This window comes from Mixophyes fleayi, chromosome 4, assembly GCF_038048845.1.
Source record: "Mixophyes fleayi isolate aMixFle1 chromosome 4, aMixFle1.hap1, whole genome shotgun sequence".
NCBI classification, from domain to species: domain Eukaryota; kingdom Metazoa; phylum Chordata; class Amphibia; order Anura; family Limnodynastidae; genus Mixophyes; species Mixophyes fleayi.
Window position 1 is genome coordinate 131,928,573 of NC_134405.1, and position 17,167 is coordinate 131,945,739.

The 17,167-nt window shown below is 38.6% G+C and overlaps 1 protein-coding gene across 1 annotated transcript in view; it reads right to left on the reverse strand.

Moving 5' to 3' along the window:
* Positions 1-16,570, reverse strand: part of STRA6 (signaling receptor and transporter of retinol STRA6) — a 56,916-nt gene extending 40,346 nt beyond the window's left edge. Inside the window, exons 1-7 of the mRNA XM_075208299.1 lie at positions 16,468-16,570; positions 11,628-11,749; positions 11,432-11,498; positions 10,772-10,857; positions 10,501-10,640; positions 7,693-7,859; positions 5,973-6,092 (exon numbers count right to left, since the gene is read on the reverse strand). Of these exons, the coding sequence (XP_075064400.1) occupies positions 5,973-6,092; positions 7,693-7,859; positions 10,501-10,640; positions 10,772-10,857; positions 11,432-11,498; positions 11,628-11,728 (681 nt within the window). The 5' untranslated portion in view covers positions 11,729-11,749; positions 16,468-16,570. The remainder of the gene's footprint in view (positions 1-5,972; positions 6,093-7,692; positions 7,860-10,500; positions 10,641-10,771; positions 10,858-11,431; positions 11,499-11,627; positions 11,750-16,467) is intronic.
* Between the last annotated feature and the right edge of the window lie 597 nt (positions 16,571-17,167).

Below are 17,167 nucleotides of genomic sequence, written 5' to 3' on the forward strand. Positions count from 1 at the left end.
ATACAACTAACCATAACCCTTCACTAATATCACCATTATGGGCAGGAGAACACATGACAGACAGGCTTCACAGGGTCAGATAGATAACTACATTTATTATATATATTTAATATGATACTTTAATTCTGATACTACAGTTAATAAGTACATAACTTACACATTAAAATGGTTATATATATATAAAAAAACACAATATATTGTACTCCCAGTACTTCATATAAAATACATATGTAATATTCTAAATGTTTGCCTTGTAGAAGCTGTGTATCATGCTTTATGAGACCATTAGCACTCTTGAAACAGCTGCCAAGGCAATTTCCATGCCTCACATAGCACAGCCGGTCATCCACAAGTATTTGGGGACAGGTATAACGCAGCAAATGTTGCATACATAATGCCAGGAGGACTATTAGCAAATGTATGGTTCAAAAGAAAACCACTGAAGTACAGAACTCCTCTTTACTTTCTGCATTAGGGGGGGTGAGAGGGATTGGGTATGATTAAGGAAATTTCATGTAGAAACATTAACATTATTAATATATGGTAGGGTTCAATAATAGACAATTAATGCAATAAACAGCAATGTAGCACTCTGTAACAAAAATATTTTCTTGATATAAGTATGCATTGCATGTATATGTGGTATGTTTAAACTAGAGATGGTCACTGACCCCCGTGTTTTGGTTTTGGATTCGGTTTTGGATCTGGATTACCGTCGTGTTTTGGTTTTGGTTTTGGTTTTGCAAAACCGCCATTGCGTGTTTTGGTTTTGGTTTTGGTTTTGTTTGGTTTTGTTTTGCTATTATTTGGGAAAATCCATGTTTTTGGGCCTAAATTAACCCAATTTAGTGCTCCAACTGTTTTAGAGACAAGTAATCTAATTGTTGAGGTAATAAATCATCCAAAAAAACAGTTTAATTCTTCGTTGGTAGGCCTACTCTACACACAAAACAGATTGTCTTCCTCTCCATCTATGCATATTGGCAATGCAGCCATCGTCTTTGGATGTATATTACACCCTACACTTATAGTTAAATATGTAAAGAAATGGAAAAAGACAGTTTGCTTTCTGTCTCTATAGGCCCCCCTCCACTTTTTTAAAAAAAACAAAAATTCAGCCATTATAGACTGTACAATATTAATTGACATGGAGAAAGCCAGTTTGGTTTCTGTCTCTCTAGGCTCCCCTCCACTTGTATAAAATACTAATAAATTCAGCCGTTATATACTGTACAATATAAATTGAAATGGACAAAGGCAGTTTGGTATCTGTCTGCATCAGATCCTCTCTCCACTAGGAGTAAAATAGAAAACTATTCAGCCGTTATATAATCTAGAATATAAATAGAAATTGAGAAAGGCAATTTGGTATCTGTCTGCATCATAATCATCAACATCATCATTAGCGCCCTCGTCGCCTACACAAATCTCCCCCTCATCCTCTTCTAATTCCAAAGTGGCATCCTCAATTTGGGTATCACCGGCTACACTCGGGCTATTAAGGCACACATCAGAAGAATGCTCACGATTAGACATCCTACTGTTGGATGGACTCTCCACAGGGATTGTTGTCATTTGTGAATCAGAGCAAATATTCTCCTGTAATGCCTCACTGTTATCTTGCAGCTCAGCTTTGACGCGTAACAGTAGTTGTGCACCAATTGTAGGCTGGGTAAATTTTTGGGATCTGCCACTAATAGCCAAAGGTGAAGGCCTCATTCTCTCTTTGCCACTGCGTGTGTAGAATGGCATGCTTGCAATTTTTTTTTTATCGACACTTAACTTTTGCTCAGTTACACTTCTTTTTCGCTTCAATACAGTAAATTTTTTTGGGGTTTTTGTTTTTTGCACTAATTTGAAAACACTCTGTTGTTTGACATCGCCTTGGCCAGATGACGTACTGGGAACACTAACATCAGGACTGGTGACAGAACCTGGTTGCTCATTCAGATCATATGTGGACTGCTTTGAATCCATTCTGAGCGCAAACCACTGGGGAGTGCTAAAAATTATTTGGTAGATACTGCTGACAGATATGACTTTTGACAGCCAGAAATATTAATGCACAATTAGAGAGGACACCCCAAAAACACTGAGGAGTGCTTAAAATTATTGAGTAGATACTGCTGACAGATATGACTTTTGACAGCCAGAAATATTAATGCACAATTAGAGAGGACACCCCAAAAACACTGAGGAGTGCTAACATTTATTGAGTAGATACTGCTGACAGATATGACTTTTGACAGCCAGAAATATTAATGCACAATTAGGGAGGACACCCCAAAAACACAGAGGAGTGCTAAAATTTATTGAGTAGATACTGCTGACAGATATGACTTTTGACAGCCAGAAATATTAATGCACAATTAGAGAGGACACCCCAAAAACACTGAGGAGTGCTTAAAATTATTGAGTAGATACTGCTGACAGATATGACTTTTGACAGCCAGAAATATTAATGCACAATTAGAGAGGACACCCCAAAAACACTGAGGAGTGCTTAAAATTATTGAGTAGATACTGCTGACAGATATGACTTTTGACAGCCAGAAATATTAATGCACAATTAGAGAGGACACCCCAAAAACACTGAGGAGTGCTAACATTTATTGAGTAGATACTGCTGACAGATATGACTTTTGACAGCCAGAAATATTAATGCACAATTATGGGGGACAACCCAAAAGCGCTGGGGAGTGCCAAATATGAAGAAAAAATAATAAACCTCTATCCTCCTCTCTGCACTAGCGATTTTGGTTAGAGCAATTGCAAGAACAATATTGTATTCTTTCTCTGTCCCTGCTCTAATTAGCCTATGACTACACCCTGCTCTCTCCCTCTGTCAAATGGCGATGGATTGCTGTGGAGGCGTGTATTTATAAAGTTGAAGTATCGCGAGAACCGAGTCCCGAGATCCGACGACGTCACAATGACGTTCGGCCTCGATTTGGATTCGGAATTGGCGGGAGAGTACCGAGCTGCTCAGCTCGGTACTCGGATACCCAAAGTTCGGGTGGGTTCGGTTCTCGGAGAACCGGACCCGCCCATCTCTAGTTTAAACACTCTTATGATGGCCATACACGTTGTAGCTCAGTCATTTACACTGACGGCTAATCATATCTGGCCAAAAATGAATAGTCAACTAAGGTACTGGACAAATGTCCAGAGTGTAATGTAAAGTTGAATACAAACATGTATTCACTGCTGGCGGGTTAGATAACATCCCTTTCTGCTGACCAAATACGGACAGTTACTGAAAACATTACTTACAGCACTCTGGGGCTGATTTATTTAAGATGCAATTTGCAAGCAAGTTGCATTTTAAAAAAGCGCACCGAACTTGAGCGTAGTTCTGACCGCATTCAAATCAAGGCGGATGTGAAGATGAGTTTCGATTTGAATCTGGTGTAAGTATGCTCGGCTTAAACGGCACTTGCCTTACGCAGAGAGACAGAACAGACTGCAGTATATGCACAAGTGTATGGTGCTATCAGTATGCATGCAAAAAGTATTCTATTATGAAATAAATGAACAACTATTATTAGTATAATCATTAACATAAATATGGATTTGAAAAAAAAAAATTCATTTTTTTTTCTACATTGACTACATAAATCAAGATGCTTGCAATGCGTACTGTACATACAATGTATTTTTATTGTCTATTTTACTTGCATACACATGTTCTGTGTTAGCTAGTGGCACGCGGACATGTCAGTTTTAAATCAAAGTCTATGTTAGTCGTCACTATTAGTCGGCACTTGCAAATAACATGGCTGAAATAAAACGTACTTACAATGAACCCAGGACTTGAATCGTGCACATCTGCATCAGAATGCCCTCACCATGCCCTTACTGTACATGGCTTACTTTGTCCACCTCTTCTATAACTTATTTGTTTATTTTTTAACTTTTTGTACCATGTCCCCATTTCTCTGCACATGTAGACCGGGCATTGCAGGTCAGGTACTTATGGGCTTACTTTGATTACACTTAGTGGAGGTCAATGTGGCCATTTGGCGCCCACCTCCACAAACTTATCAGAGGCTCCCTTCTTCCTGCGGAGGTGAAGACTTCTGCCCCTGACAAAAGCTTCAGCTGTCCTTGGGGAAAAGAGGTCCACCCTATCCATGAGATGAACGTGACCCTAAAGACCTCTGCCTCCTTGTGGGCACTGTGACTCTGGTTCAGGGAGTAGAGGGGCCAACCTAGCCTAGCAGCTCCTAAAGTGCCTTATGCTGCTGAAACTCAGGAAGTAAAGGGCCCTTACACTTTGGAGGAGGGCCCAATGACCCATTCCCTAAGTGCACTGTTCTGCACATGGATTTGGTGAGAGGAAGTACGCACCTCAGGCTTTAGACTAAATAAAAATGCTGATAACTGTCTACTTTTTCAGTTATCAGACAATGGCAGTGCTAGGCTGAATTCAGATAAATACTGAACTACTATTAAAACATCAGCATATCAATTGGCTGTCTGATAGCTTAACATACATTATACTTTGTGTAACTAGCAACTACTAGATATCTTGTTAAGGATGCAGGCAAGGGTTTATCACATACACACACACACACACACACACACACACACACACCTCCCCCTACTGTATGGGCCTGAGTCATCAAGGGAGGTAAGGCAAAAAAAGGAGTAAATGTTCTCCTGGACAGAACCATGTTACAATGCAAGGGGTGCAAATTAGTTTATTATTGTGCCTATAAGGAATATACTGGCTGTTTTATCATGTAGCACACAATTAATTGATAGCTTTATTTGTACACTGAAATATAAAGTTAATCTAGGACCTGCCCTACCCAAACTATAAATCTGTCCCCACATTTTAAATTTGCCTCCCTCTTCAATGTAACATGGTTTTGCCCAGGTGCCAAGTTACTCCTTTCTTTATGTTTTGCTCTCCTTAATGACTCAGGCCCTATATATATATCAAATATGCACAGACTTATACATCCATAATATATATGTAACAAACTCAAACATCCCCATAGTCACATCACCTGATAAATTAATCAGATAAAGTCTGTGTTAGGTAACGACAAGTCACCATGGGAACCAGGCTGATTAATCACATGGGACAGATTTTTGGGACAAAGAGTCTATTCAGTGGGACTTCACTTCCCACTTGAAATCCCTTTACACGGACATGGCTTAGGTAACATCTAAATTGGGCCACGACAACGCCAGCCTCTCCGCAAACACAGCATGGGAGTATTTCACTATAGAAAAACAATGGCAACATAGAATACTAATACTCATAATTATATGTGTAGCAAGTACATAGTGGAGAAAAAACGCACTCTACACTACACAATGCCTCTCATACATACAGATGGGGTAGGATTACATCACTGTCTGCCATTTCTATCAGGGGTAAATAGCACTACAATAAAAAAGCAATGGGAACAATATAGCTCCCTCTCTGTGTATGTGTGTGTATGTGTATATATATATATATATATATATATATATATATATATATATATATATATATATATATCTATCTCTAGCATGCCAGCACAAAACCTAAATGAGTATATACTTATGTGTATATATTATACTGCCTCTCTGACAGTTTAATGATGTGTTATTGTATAATGCTAAATACAAAGTATCAGACACCACAGTGTATAATATATAACACAACATATGCAAACACAGAATCAGACCCCCAAAACTGATTGTGTCTAGTATTTAAATAAAAAAAAGCAGAAATAAAGATACAGTAGTCACAATGCCTGGCTCTCACAAAACCCAATCCCTCCATTAATACCCACAGCAGGACATAACTTGGTTGGTGCCAGCACACACTAAACCGTCTATTTTTATACCGAGCAGAGAAATCTTGGCAGACATCTTTTCATGCTGTCAATCATTCTTAAACCCAGCATGGCACATTGTATGCAGTATTAGCCTGTATTCTCTGCACGCAGTCTCAGCAGAGTTGGGTTCATTACCTGTTCAGAGTGGGAGGGTCGGCGCAGTTTTTGCAGCAGTAGTGCAGGGTAGATGCCACTGAGCAGCAGAAGGCAGCAGATCTGTGGCACAGTCGATAGCAGGGAATAATACCTGTAGAACTGAGGACATAACATACAAATAAACATTTGTTTATTGATGCTATAAAAACAATGATAACCATAATTTATTACAACGCTATCACTGGGAAAAAAAGATTCATTCATTTGCACTTTGTTTACTTTTCGTTTTACTGTTTCTGCATATAACTGCTTTTGTGTTCATTACAGTTCTTCAGATGGGAAACATTTTAATATTCATGTGAAGTATAAACACACTGTTCAATTTTTTTTGTTAAATAGATGTACAAATGATCATTTGCTATGTTTGTATAATGTATGTAAATTATATGCTGCAGAGAGAATGTTATTGTTATGTTCTTTGGATGTGTTAAAACAATAATTTTGATAATTGTGCCATGTTAATGTAATGTCCTTCTTTTGTTCTTGTTAGATCTGTTTTGTTTTCTATTTCTAACAATGCGAACAGTAAGTTAATAGAGTTTCCATCTTTAAAAATTGATTTGACTAAATAAATTCCCTTACCAATAATAGTATTGGTAGTATCAGCTTTGACGCTTCTCGGCTCTCCCCATCAGGGGACATCCAACAGACCTGGCCTGATTCATTAAGGAAAGTTAAGCAAAAGTAAGCAAGTAAGGCAAAACCATGTTGCATTGGAGAGGGATGTAAATTTAAAATGTGATGGCAGATTTATAGTTGGGGTAGGGCATGTCCTAGATCAACCTTAAGTTTCTGTGTCCAAATAAGCTATCAAGTATTTCTGCTACATGAAAAAACAGACAGTATTTTCTTTATGTGCATAATAATAAACTAATTTGCACCCCTTACATTGCAACACGGTTTTGTCCAGAAAACTTGAGTAAGAAAACTTACTAATTATTTGCCTTACTTTCCTTAATGAATCAGACCCAGCATGTCTACAGCTTTCAGTGTCAGATCTCTCCTGCTAGAGTGAAATCTGAGCTGGGCTGAACGTGATCGACAGAGAGGAACCCTGCTAAATACAGCAATGCTGAGGGTCCCAGGGGAAGTAACCTTGCCAAAGTACTATTATTGGTATGGGAAACTAGTCAATTTCATTTTAAATGGAAAACCCCTTTAATTTGGTAGAGTGTGTGTGACAATATGGGCTTCTTATGGCATTACATAAAAGAGAACACAATGAGGAGGGAGGGTAAAGAAGGTGGTTGGATGTCCATCCATTGAGAGGCTTTGAACATAGACTGTAGTCTAGCTTGGTAGTCAAGTTGCCTCTGCCATCCGGACTGGTATTTATATACGTGACCTCTGTGAGCGTAAATGCATTTTATTTATTAAGATGCATAACTTGCATTAACAAATTATCTATTTTTATTTTCTTTATGTATCGTTAATATATTGATCAATAAATCAAAAACAATAAAAACAAACTAACTTGTTTATTCAGTCATTACCAGAAATCTTTTTTTATATCATTTTTTCAGAAGTGCTGACTTAACAAACCTGTCACCCTGAAACAGTATTCCTAAGGACCATTTCTTATAAACTCATTAAACTGTAACCTCTTTTGAATCCACATATTTGCGCCTTAAATTAACTGTTGACCACCATATTGCAATTCTTTATTTGTATGCTTTCCACTATTTCATCTCTCTCTTACCTGTGGTGTTTGAGGACACTCTGCCTTCTGCCATATTAATGCCCCACAGTGCATCCAGGACAGGATGGTGCCCACTATGCACCCTGCTGTCTTTTGCACACTGTGACATGCCAGAAGTGGGTAGTACAGTGCAGGGTAATAGAAGAGGGCAAGAATTGTCCAAAGTTCTGTAGGAGTATAGTAAGTCAAAGCACAATAATGTCAAACAAAAATAAAGTTATGAGTATGACAAATAGATCCATGTGCCAAACATTAGGGGGTACATTTATCACGCTGCGGGTTTTAAAAAGTGGACATCAGATTCTAGCTGTCATTTTGTAAAATGTACTAAATAAATGATAACTAGAATCTGATTGGTTGATAGGCAACATCTCCACTTTTTTAAACCCACAGCTTGATAAATTTAACCCTAGGTGTCTTGTCTGGGTTTACCGATCAGACATTGGTTATAAAGATTGCATCCATGAATTCCAACCAAAATATTTTACTCATTTAATCTATTGGTTCGTGATTTAGGATTGACAGGTCAGATATAACTATTATATAAAGTGCAAACTGACTAAATAGACATGTCCAGATTCTGCAGTCAAACAAAGACAGGGCTCCATTTATACAGTTCAGTATTCATGCTGAATTCTAACTGTACATATTGTGGCGTACACCAGACTTTATAGGTTTTTTTCTTGTACCAAAAATGGTGGGCGCTGTGGTGTTGTATATGACATACTATATTTTAGGACATGTATAAAACCTGTTTCACTCTGGAAAAAAGAAACAACACTAAAAACATAGGTGTGCACGGAGGCACAATAGCAGAAATTAAGGCATGTATAAGTATTTACTTATGGTGCCTTGGAGGAGACTGCTGCTTAATTTGTAGGCCCTGCGCAAAGGAATACAGGCATTGAAAATATCAGTAGTGTAGCTAGATGCTCAAGGACCCAAAAGTCACAGCCATAGCCCCCAGACATGCAGGAACAGGTGTGCAGCCAGGTTAGTAGATACCGGAGACAGTGCAGCCCGTTTTGCAGCTATTGCAAACTTATGTGAGTGATGCACAGTGACATCATCACACAGTGCTTCTGAATTAGGAGGCTTCTTATATTGGCTAAACAGGGGAGTTGGAGCTTCCGCAGTCACACAAAGAGAGAAAAAAACAAGCAGTCCAGGGGGTATATTTACTAAACTGCGAGTTGGAAAAAGTGGAGATGTTGCCTATAGCAACCAATCAGATTCTAGCTGTCATTTTGTAGAATGTACTAAATAAATGCTAACTAGAATCAGATTGGTTGCTATAGACAACATCTCCACTTTTTCAAACCCGTAGTTTAGTAAATATACCCCCTGGGATGTTTACAGCAGAGCACAAAGGCCATGCTTATCCTATTGCTTCAACAATGGCTTATGTGTGTCAAGCCTCAGAGACGAAAGACACAGCCCATGTTTGTCCTGCCCCCACGGAACCATATCCTGAGTGTGTGTTCTGCATTTGTATGTCCTGCTATAGGCAGGAATAGCACTGCATATATGTAACCTGTCCCTTGGGAGACATATTCTGCATATGTGTGCTGTCTCATAAGAAACATGCACTGCATTTGTTTAACCTGCTGTAGGCAAGAGCAAGTCTGGGTATCTGTGTCTTGCTTCTGGGAAGACATGACCTGCGTTTGTGGCTTGTTTCGTGGGAGACTTGAGCTGCATTTGTATGTTCTTCCTGAGGTTGGAATGGCACTGCATGTGTGTACTACCTCAAAGGACACATATGTGTCCTGCCTACAGGGAGACTGCCAGTACATTGATGTGTCTACCTCACACACTCACACTGCTTTACAAAGAAGGGAAAGAATTCTGAGGTGGAGGCACTCTTATGGTCCACACAAAGATAAATAAAAATTATTACATTTTATTTTGGCAATTTAAAATGCTCCGAACAAGATTTTTTTCTATTGAAATATTAGGTTACAAATAATAGATAGTGTGAATTCAAAGACAATAAAAGAGTGATTAAATCTGTTGTTATGACAACCACTGCGTTTCTCGATACTGAGTCTTATATCAGAAATCCTTTTTATTTCCCTGTATATTGTCACTTATTCTTTCAATTTTCATTGTGTATATTAAAATCACCTTTTCAATGTCTTTGAATTCACACTATTATTTCAGCCTAATATTTCACTTGAATTTTTTTTTCTTTGGTTTGTAGCATTTTAAATAGACAAAATAAAATTTAAAAAGGCGTGGGAGTGCTTCCCCAGCAGAATTATTTCCCTTTTAGCAATACACAATATATTCTGGGGAGCATTCCCAATACATGTGAACTGTCCAAACAATATGTATGTATGTATATATATATATTTATACAGAGGGGTTACAACACATATTCCTGTTGGATGGTGAAAAATATTTTGTTTTGAAGTACCTCACAGTCTGGTAATTGCCTTCCTAACTTATACAATGTTGCCTTCAACCTGTCCAACCCTAGAGGTATCTGACTTTATATAGTTGGGCCCAGAGCCGTAACTTAGAATTCTAGCGCCCTGGGCGAGAAAGACAAATGCCGCCCCCCTTTCCCTCAATTTTAACCAAATTAACCTAAAATATTCCTAAATTGCGCCCCCCCCCTTCAGCGTTGCGCCCTGGGCGGTCGACCCTATCGCACAGCCCTAGTTACGGCCCTGGTTGGGCCCCTCCCTGTGCCATTGTGCAGTGCACTAGAGACCACCAGCCCTCAGCCTCTGGCTTTCCTTATAGATACTAAAGTTTGCCTTTGAATATACAAGTAGTTTTATCATTTTGAAGGAAATTTACCTTTGTGTGACCTGCCGATTTCTGGCATGAAGTTAAGAGCCGTAGGGTCCAGCAGCAGACGACAGACTGAAGAAAATAACAACCCGAAGACCGCACAGGGGACCCAGTTGTTCCCAGAACCCTCCAGGAGGTTCAAGGGGCTGTGGATTGGGCATAGGAAAAGGTGACAAGTGAGAGGACGTGCCGGGTAAGGGTGTCATGGGGGGAGTGCAGGTGATCGGGGAGCGACAAGCCGTGTTATATATAGCAGGGAGGGAGATTAACAATCTACCTGAGGACAGCGGGGAACCCCCAGCAGCAGGTAATGCAGAGTTTTCGCCGTCGAATCAGGAAAGATAGAAGCAGCAACGTGCACAGCTAGGAAACAAGTATATGCAAATGGTGGATGAAACAGTAGCGATAAATAGGGATTGGGGTTAATATATGTTATTGGTAGCCTACATATAAATTATGTTTAATTTGTTATATAAACTGCCACGGAGTTTAGGAGATAAATTACTACAGCTAAAAACGTCCAGGTGTTCGGACTGCACTCGCAAAATCTGCGGGATTGCGCAAAACTGCCCTTGAGCTTTAATTTAACATTTACATAATTTACCATTCATGTGTTTATTGTTCAAATCGTGAGAACACACTATACGGTTTTGAGTTAATTCTGTCCGCTGTTAACCCTTTGTTATAGTAATAGAGCTATGTTTTTGCTAAAATAAGCAAAACAACCACCATTCATCATTATATCCAAATATAAAGTAAATTAGCATGGGAGATACAGAGGAGCTTTTAAAGAGTTCACACTTTGTTAAAATATTTTCTATATGTATCACATGGGCAATACTTCAAATAATAGGGAGTTTCATGAAGCAAAAGATTATATAGTATATAATTGAAGGCATCTGAGAAGCAGCAGGGAGTTGGTACACTACACACTCACAGATACAGGTGCCAGGATTAGGTGGTACAGTCCTTCGGACAGGGTTGGGTCACATGGTAAAATAATTCTGGGAAAAGAGTTAGGAAACCATAAGTGATATATTTAGTATTTAATCAGTTCCTATTATGTATAGATTGGCATGCATATTTTATAACAGAATAAGATTAAAAAATTAATAAAACAGGGTTTCACTTACTCATGGGGAGGCACAGCTGGTTCTTGGGGATCATTAATGTACCAGTCATCATACAATAAATTGTCTTGTTCAGGTTCAGGACTCCCCTCTTCAGTTGACATAATGCTGCCCACTTACTGCTCCTGTACAGTGACAAGAAAGACCCTAGCTTATATACCCACGCTCAGCTGACCACTCTTCACAGCATCCTTTTGTTTAGGGGATTACCGGCATTCCCTCGGGGTCAGAAAGTGCCAACCGAGTAGAGTAGCAGAAAAGTTATGCAGGGATAATAGAGAAGTTTGGAAAACTATTAGGAGACTGACAAGAGTACAAGAATTGAATATCAGAGCTGGGTAATAGAAGATACTGTGGTGTAAACTTTAAGGATAGATGTATGTAGAAGACACTGCATGAAAAACGGGATTGAGTGTAAAATATTCTGGCTCCTTATATACATCTTACTTTACTTTTTTTTACTTCTCTCTGAAACATCTAATCCCATTTTACAATGACTGACCAAAAATGTCTCCCTCCCCCTCATTAGTAACATGAGAATACTAATTTATACCATCTATGTCATGTGAGTATAGATCCTGAGAGCGACAGTCTAACAATGACTTTGGTTTTTCAGATTTGTTCTGCCTTATTGCCCGCTGTCTCCTAGTTACTGAGTGCCTTATTGCTTGATGTTAAAGGTAACCGATTTCCTGTGTTCCTCAGTACACTTTCCTGAAATCTGAAATAATGTGTCTTCTATGTTTTCTACTCTTTTTTTTGACACTTGTCCAGAAAAAGACCCTTGTCTTTAACATTAGTCAAAGCACATAATCAGCAAGGGCCCCAAATACACAGTTGTGCCTGCGGTTGGGAGCGGTGGCTGCGTCTTCTTGTTCTATTATAGCTGCTTGTCTTTCATTGACAGACCCACCCCATCCAACTACAAGGACTAGCACTGATTACCACCGCATGACCTGCATGATTGCATACGGTATCACGCCAATGGGTAACCAGCCTAACAAGCAACTTTCTATACAACTAATTTGGTTGCAGCTATAGGTTTTCAAATCCGCCTGAAACAATATAATTGATTTTGGAGCTGAAGCTGTCTAGTTAGTATGTAGTCCAGCGCATCAAGAACAATGATATACACTTTGTGTCATTTGTATCTGTAATAATGTATATGTAGCCTTGTCTTAAGACAGTCATTTTACGCTGTGACACATCTGCTGGCATACTTGTTTTTGTTGTTATGAAAAAAATGGGGGTGATGAAAAAGTATGGAAGACCAAAGCAAGTTTTAGCTGTTAGGAGTTGTACATTTAAATATGTGTCACATATCATCCACATCGCCTGTGTATAACTTTCATTTTCTCTTAAAACACTTGACATAACCCATCCAGCCAAGCGCTATGACACACTGGCTAGGGATTGCTGACTTATTCCTAACCACAATGCCATGATTACTCATTTTGTCCAAATTGCAATTGTCTTAATTACACAATGCAAGAATATTATTATCTTGTATTATATCTGCTTTCAAGTGTATTCATGCAGTAACTAATGCAATACAATCCATTCTTTAAGCACAATAAATAAGTTAGTTATTGCACATATATTTCACATCTGCTGAAGCTATGTTGTCTTGAAGTACATCAAAACATTTTGTTCAGGTAGAGTTTGGTGAATGCCCTAAGGTAACACAACGTAAGGGATACCCCCAGATACCTTATTGTGCAGGGGCGATGTCGTCAGTGTCTGGTTAGGCTGCTGCAGCCCCACTCTGATCCTCTCCTCGCAGTGTGTTGGTGGCTGTTCTGGCACTGAATGGTTGCTCTTATGTGAGTTTATGAGAAACCTTTATATTACCCCCATATATCACCACCAGGGAAGCAGACCCCCTACTCATCATTCAGATCCATCCTCCTCATGGGGTGAAATTAGTGCTAGGCATTTAATAAGATGGGTTATAATTCTTTCAAACATTGAATGTTGGGGTGAGAGGCCAACAGAGGTGGGGGGAAGATGTAGAGTGTGAGAGATCGACCCCCCCACCCCCCACATGTATAGATAGAGGAATTTAATGGGTGGAAGAGCAAAGAATGTTACAAATGATGGTAAAGCAGATGATGATTACTTATACTTACATTAAATGAGAATGGTCATGAGGTGAGTGTTAAAAGGGAAGTGGGAAGCTTAGAGGGTGGAGAATTAACCATAAAAGAGATGAGAGAATGGTGATATCACATTTATTTTAAGGTTCACTAGATCTGAAGATGTAACTATCTAGCGAGGTTGTAGATTAGGTATGATTCATGTTTTACATTTCCATCTGCCTGTCTAGTTTGCTCATTGAATTTCTGCAACTGACACATGACTAATTTTTAAAGCTGCTCTACTATCTTGGAAATGTTATTTCTAAGGTGCCCCCCCTCCTAGGCAGAGCTACATGCATTTATTCTTACAGGGGTTCTCCCATTTCTGTAACTGGCAAACAGGAAAGGTAATTTTGTTAACCACCTTTAAGTGGCAGCGGAAGGGGTGTGTGAGAGTGGATGGACCAATGGTAGTGCTTTAGAAAAATAAAAATTTCCTTGTAAGGAAACTGTACATGTGACGTCTACTGAACAGTATAAGAAGTCCTGCATAACAATTTTTAGAACTTCTCACTTTGGGGTCTATTTATTAATTAACAGGGTTTTGCCACAGTTAATAATCATCTGTCATCGCAAGGATTTTTCATGAGCATTTATAGAAAAATCATCCCGGGACAGCGCATCCAATAGGAAGCTGTCCCAGCAATGACTTAGCTTTCCTTAAAAGTCCAGTCACCATCGCAAAGTGCGGTAGTAACTGAAAGGGAGACCAGGTAAGCTGGGGTGAGAGATCCGAAGATCTGATATCTCCTGGGTCAGGCTTGTCTTAAATTAATAATTTAGTTAAAAATGCCTAAACCATGCGTAAAAAGCAGTTTCCGCATGGTTTAGGGCTTCATAAACAGGCTCCTTATTATTGTAAAAGATGCCTGTGTTCAGCTGAATACAGTTTTCAATTAAGCTTTGTCTGGTATGGTTTGCAGACCTTGCATATATTGGTGATTGTTTAAATATGCTTCTTTATGTTGGTTATACTTGTATTTTAGATTTATATTCTTATTATATTTGATCTAATATCGTTGGCAATATGTGGTGTCCATGTGAGCCTTGTAAGAATATTATGGTCTTCCCTATTAAAACAAATAACTAGTAAAAACGAAATAAATAATTAACACGCTAAACATGCTCTGTTTATTAAGTTGCAGAACACTCACTATATAAAGAGGTCAGATGAAAAACTATGTTCAAATTACACCGTTTTAAAAAAAAACCACATGTACATTTTTTTTTTTACACTTCCTTTAACCCTTCTGAGTAGAAGACGGCAAGATTGCAGAAAGTTACAGGCCGTAGCCTGTGACTAGATCCTTTCACAGATATCAGCATTCTAACATATTAAAGATAATTAAAATCAGAACAATGCACACTAAGTAGAATAAAAGTAGCATGTTTTATAAATAAATAAATAAATCAATAATTGACAGTACTCAATTACATTTTTTTTTTTACATAATATTGAAAAAGAACATTTCCTTGTTAACATAGTTTGTTGGAGAATTATTGGACTCAAACAGTGCCATTATATCATCAAAATAAAATATAAATGTCCTTTGAAACATTTTTTGCAGAAAAGAGATGTTAAAAAAAATATTTATTTGCTCCTGCTGTGTAATATGTTGTGGAGTACAGTTCATGTGTATTACTTCTATTTGTTACTGCTGCTGTTTATGCCTATGGAAACTTTTAGACATTTACTACTCCTCCTCATAGACAAAAGTCACACCATTGCTTTATAAGGTCTCAGGCAAACAAGCATCATATAGACGACCTAGTCCTGAATGAGGGTCCAGGGCTGTGCAGGTTTGACTTATTCTTTTATCAGATAGAAAACTGGCTAAAGCACAGTCATCTGGATCTAAGTGACACTTATCTGCATGAGCCTTTACAAGTTACTACACAGCATAATGGAAAGTAGGGGTATCACAACAAAATGACAGTACATCTAACCAAACTAATTCATATCTTTAAAGAGACTGCAAATGTCATCTAGCACCTTTTTGTTTCATTGTATGTTATTGTATTATTTCATTTCTACATTAATTGCACAACTGTGGAGCAAGTTGATACTGTACCAATCAAGCATAATAATAATTACTAATGTTCATGATAGGATGTAGAGATAGCACATAGAATTTTCCTACATGAATATTTTAATATAAAAAGGCCTTTTTACGTCTATGTTTATCACACATCATCATTAATATTAAAAAAATATTTATACCTTATATGCTCCAGTCTTAGTCTATACTAGGCCTAGGATATCCCAACTAGAAAGGAAGCTTACTAGAAAGAAAATTAACAGTAACAGTGAAAGTTACATTTGTGCTCTTGTTTCCCACCATCTATATTTCCGTAAATATGTAGCATTACATTATCTGTTTGTATTTTCCATAATATGAAGAAATGACATTAAAAGACACAATAATGTGCCTGTGTCCATATGGTTTCACAGGTATACTCCACTGTCTCAAAAAATAACTTGTGCAGAGTTAGTCAACAGTATAATCACTTTACTCTAGTTTTCTAATCATTACTTTCCTACACCACAATATAATAGAGATGTCACCCTTACCCCACAGTGCTTGTTTTCCTTTACTTTCCACTCTTACATAGATACAGAGTAATCTCTGGCACTGTATCCAAGTTTTGCCATAGTTTCTCTCTGATCTGATTATGAATCCACCTGCTAGAATACAATGACAAACCTTTTGTCTGTTGTTGGTTGTAGCTCCCCTGGACGCTGCAGGTGCTGAGCAGCAAAGACACCTGTGTTCTGGGACAGGAACAATATGTGCACGCTCTCCTCACTCCTCTGGTCTGGAAGTGATGGGGGGGGGGTGATTTATCTGAGATGAGGAGGTGGGGAGAGCTCCCAGAGACAGAGCAGGCAAAGTTCAGTGGGAGGGGGGAGAACTTTACACCCCGCACAGCAAGGAGGTAGTGGATGTTATCCAAGAAAAGGTGGGTGTTGGTGGTGGGACTCAGAACACTACATCAGCAGCATTACCAACTTCCTGACATACCTCTAGTACCTTCTGCCTTTGCGAAAAACACAGATTATTAATACACACATCAACTCAGTTAATAGAGCACTATGTTGATCAGCCAGTTGTTTTATTATTATTGGTCCACTGTACAAACTTGTTGCTACACTTTTCTTTCAGCATCTTCTCATATACAACCTATACAGTTATAATGGCTCATTTAGTGCTGCTGCTAAAAGTGTTGTTTTATCTATTGTCTTCCAGCTTACTCTTTACAGTGTCTCACGGTTCTGTATTTCTCTCTTAAACTCCACAGCTGTCAGAATATTTGCATTGCAGCTGCTGTTAATAGATCCAACACTATTACGTTAAGGAATACTGTGTTTGATGCAGTGGATCGGGTGTGTGTTTGCCCCAATGT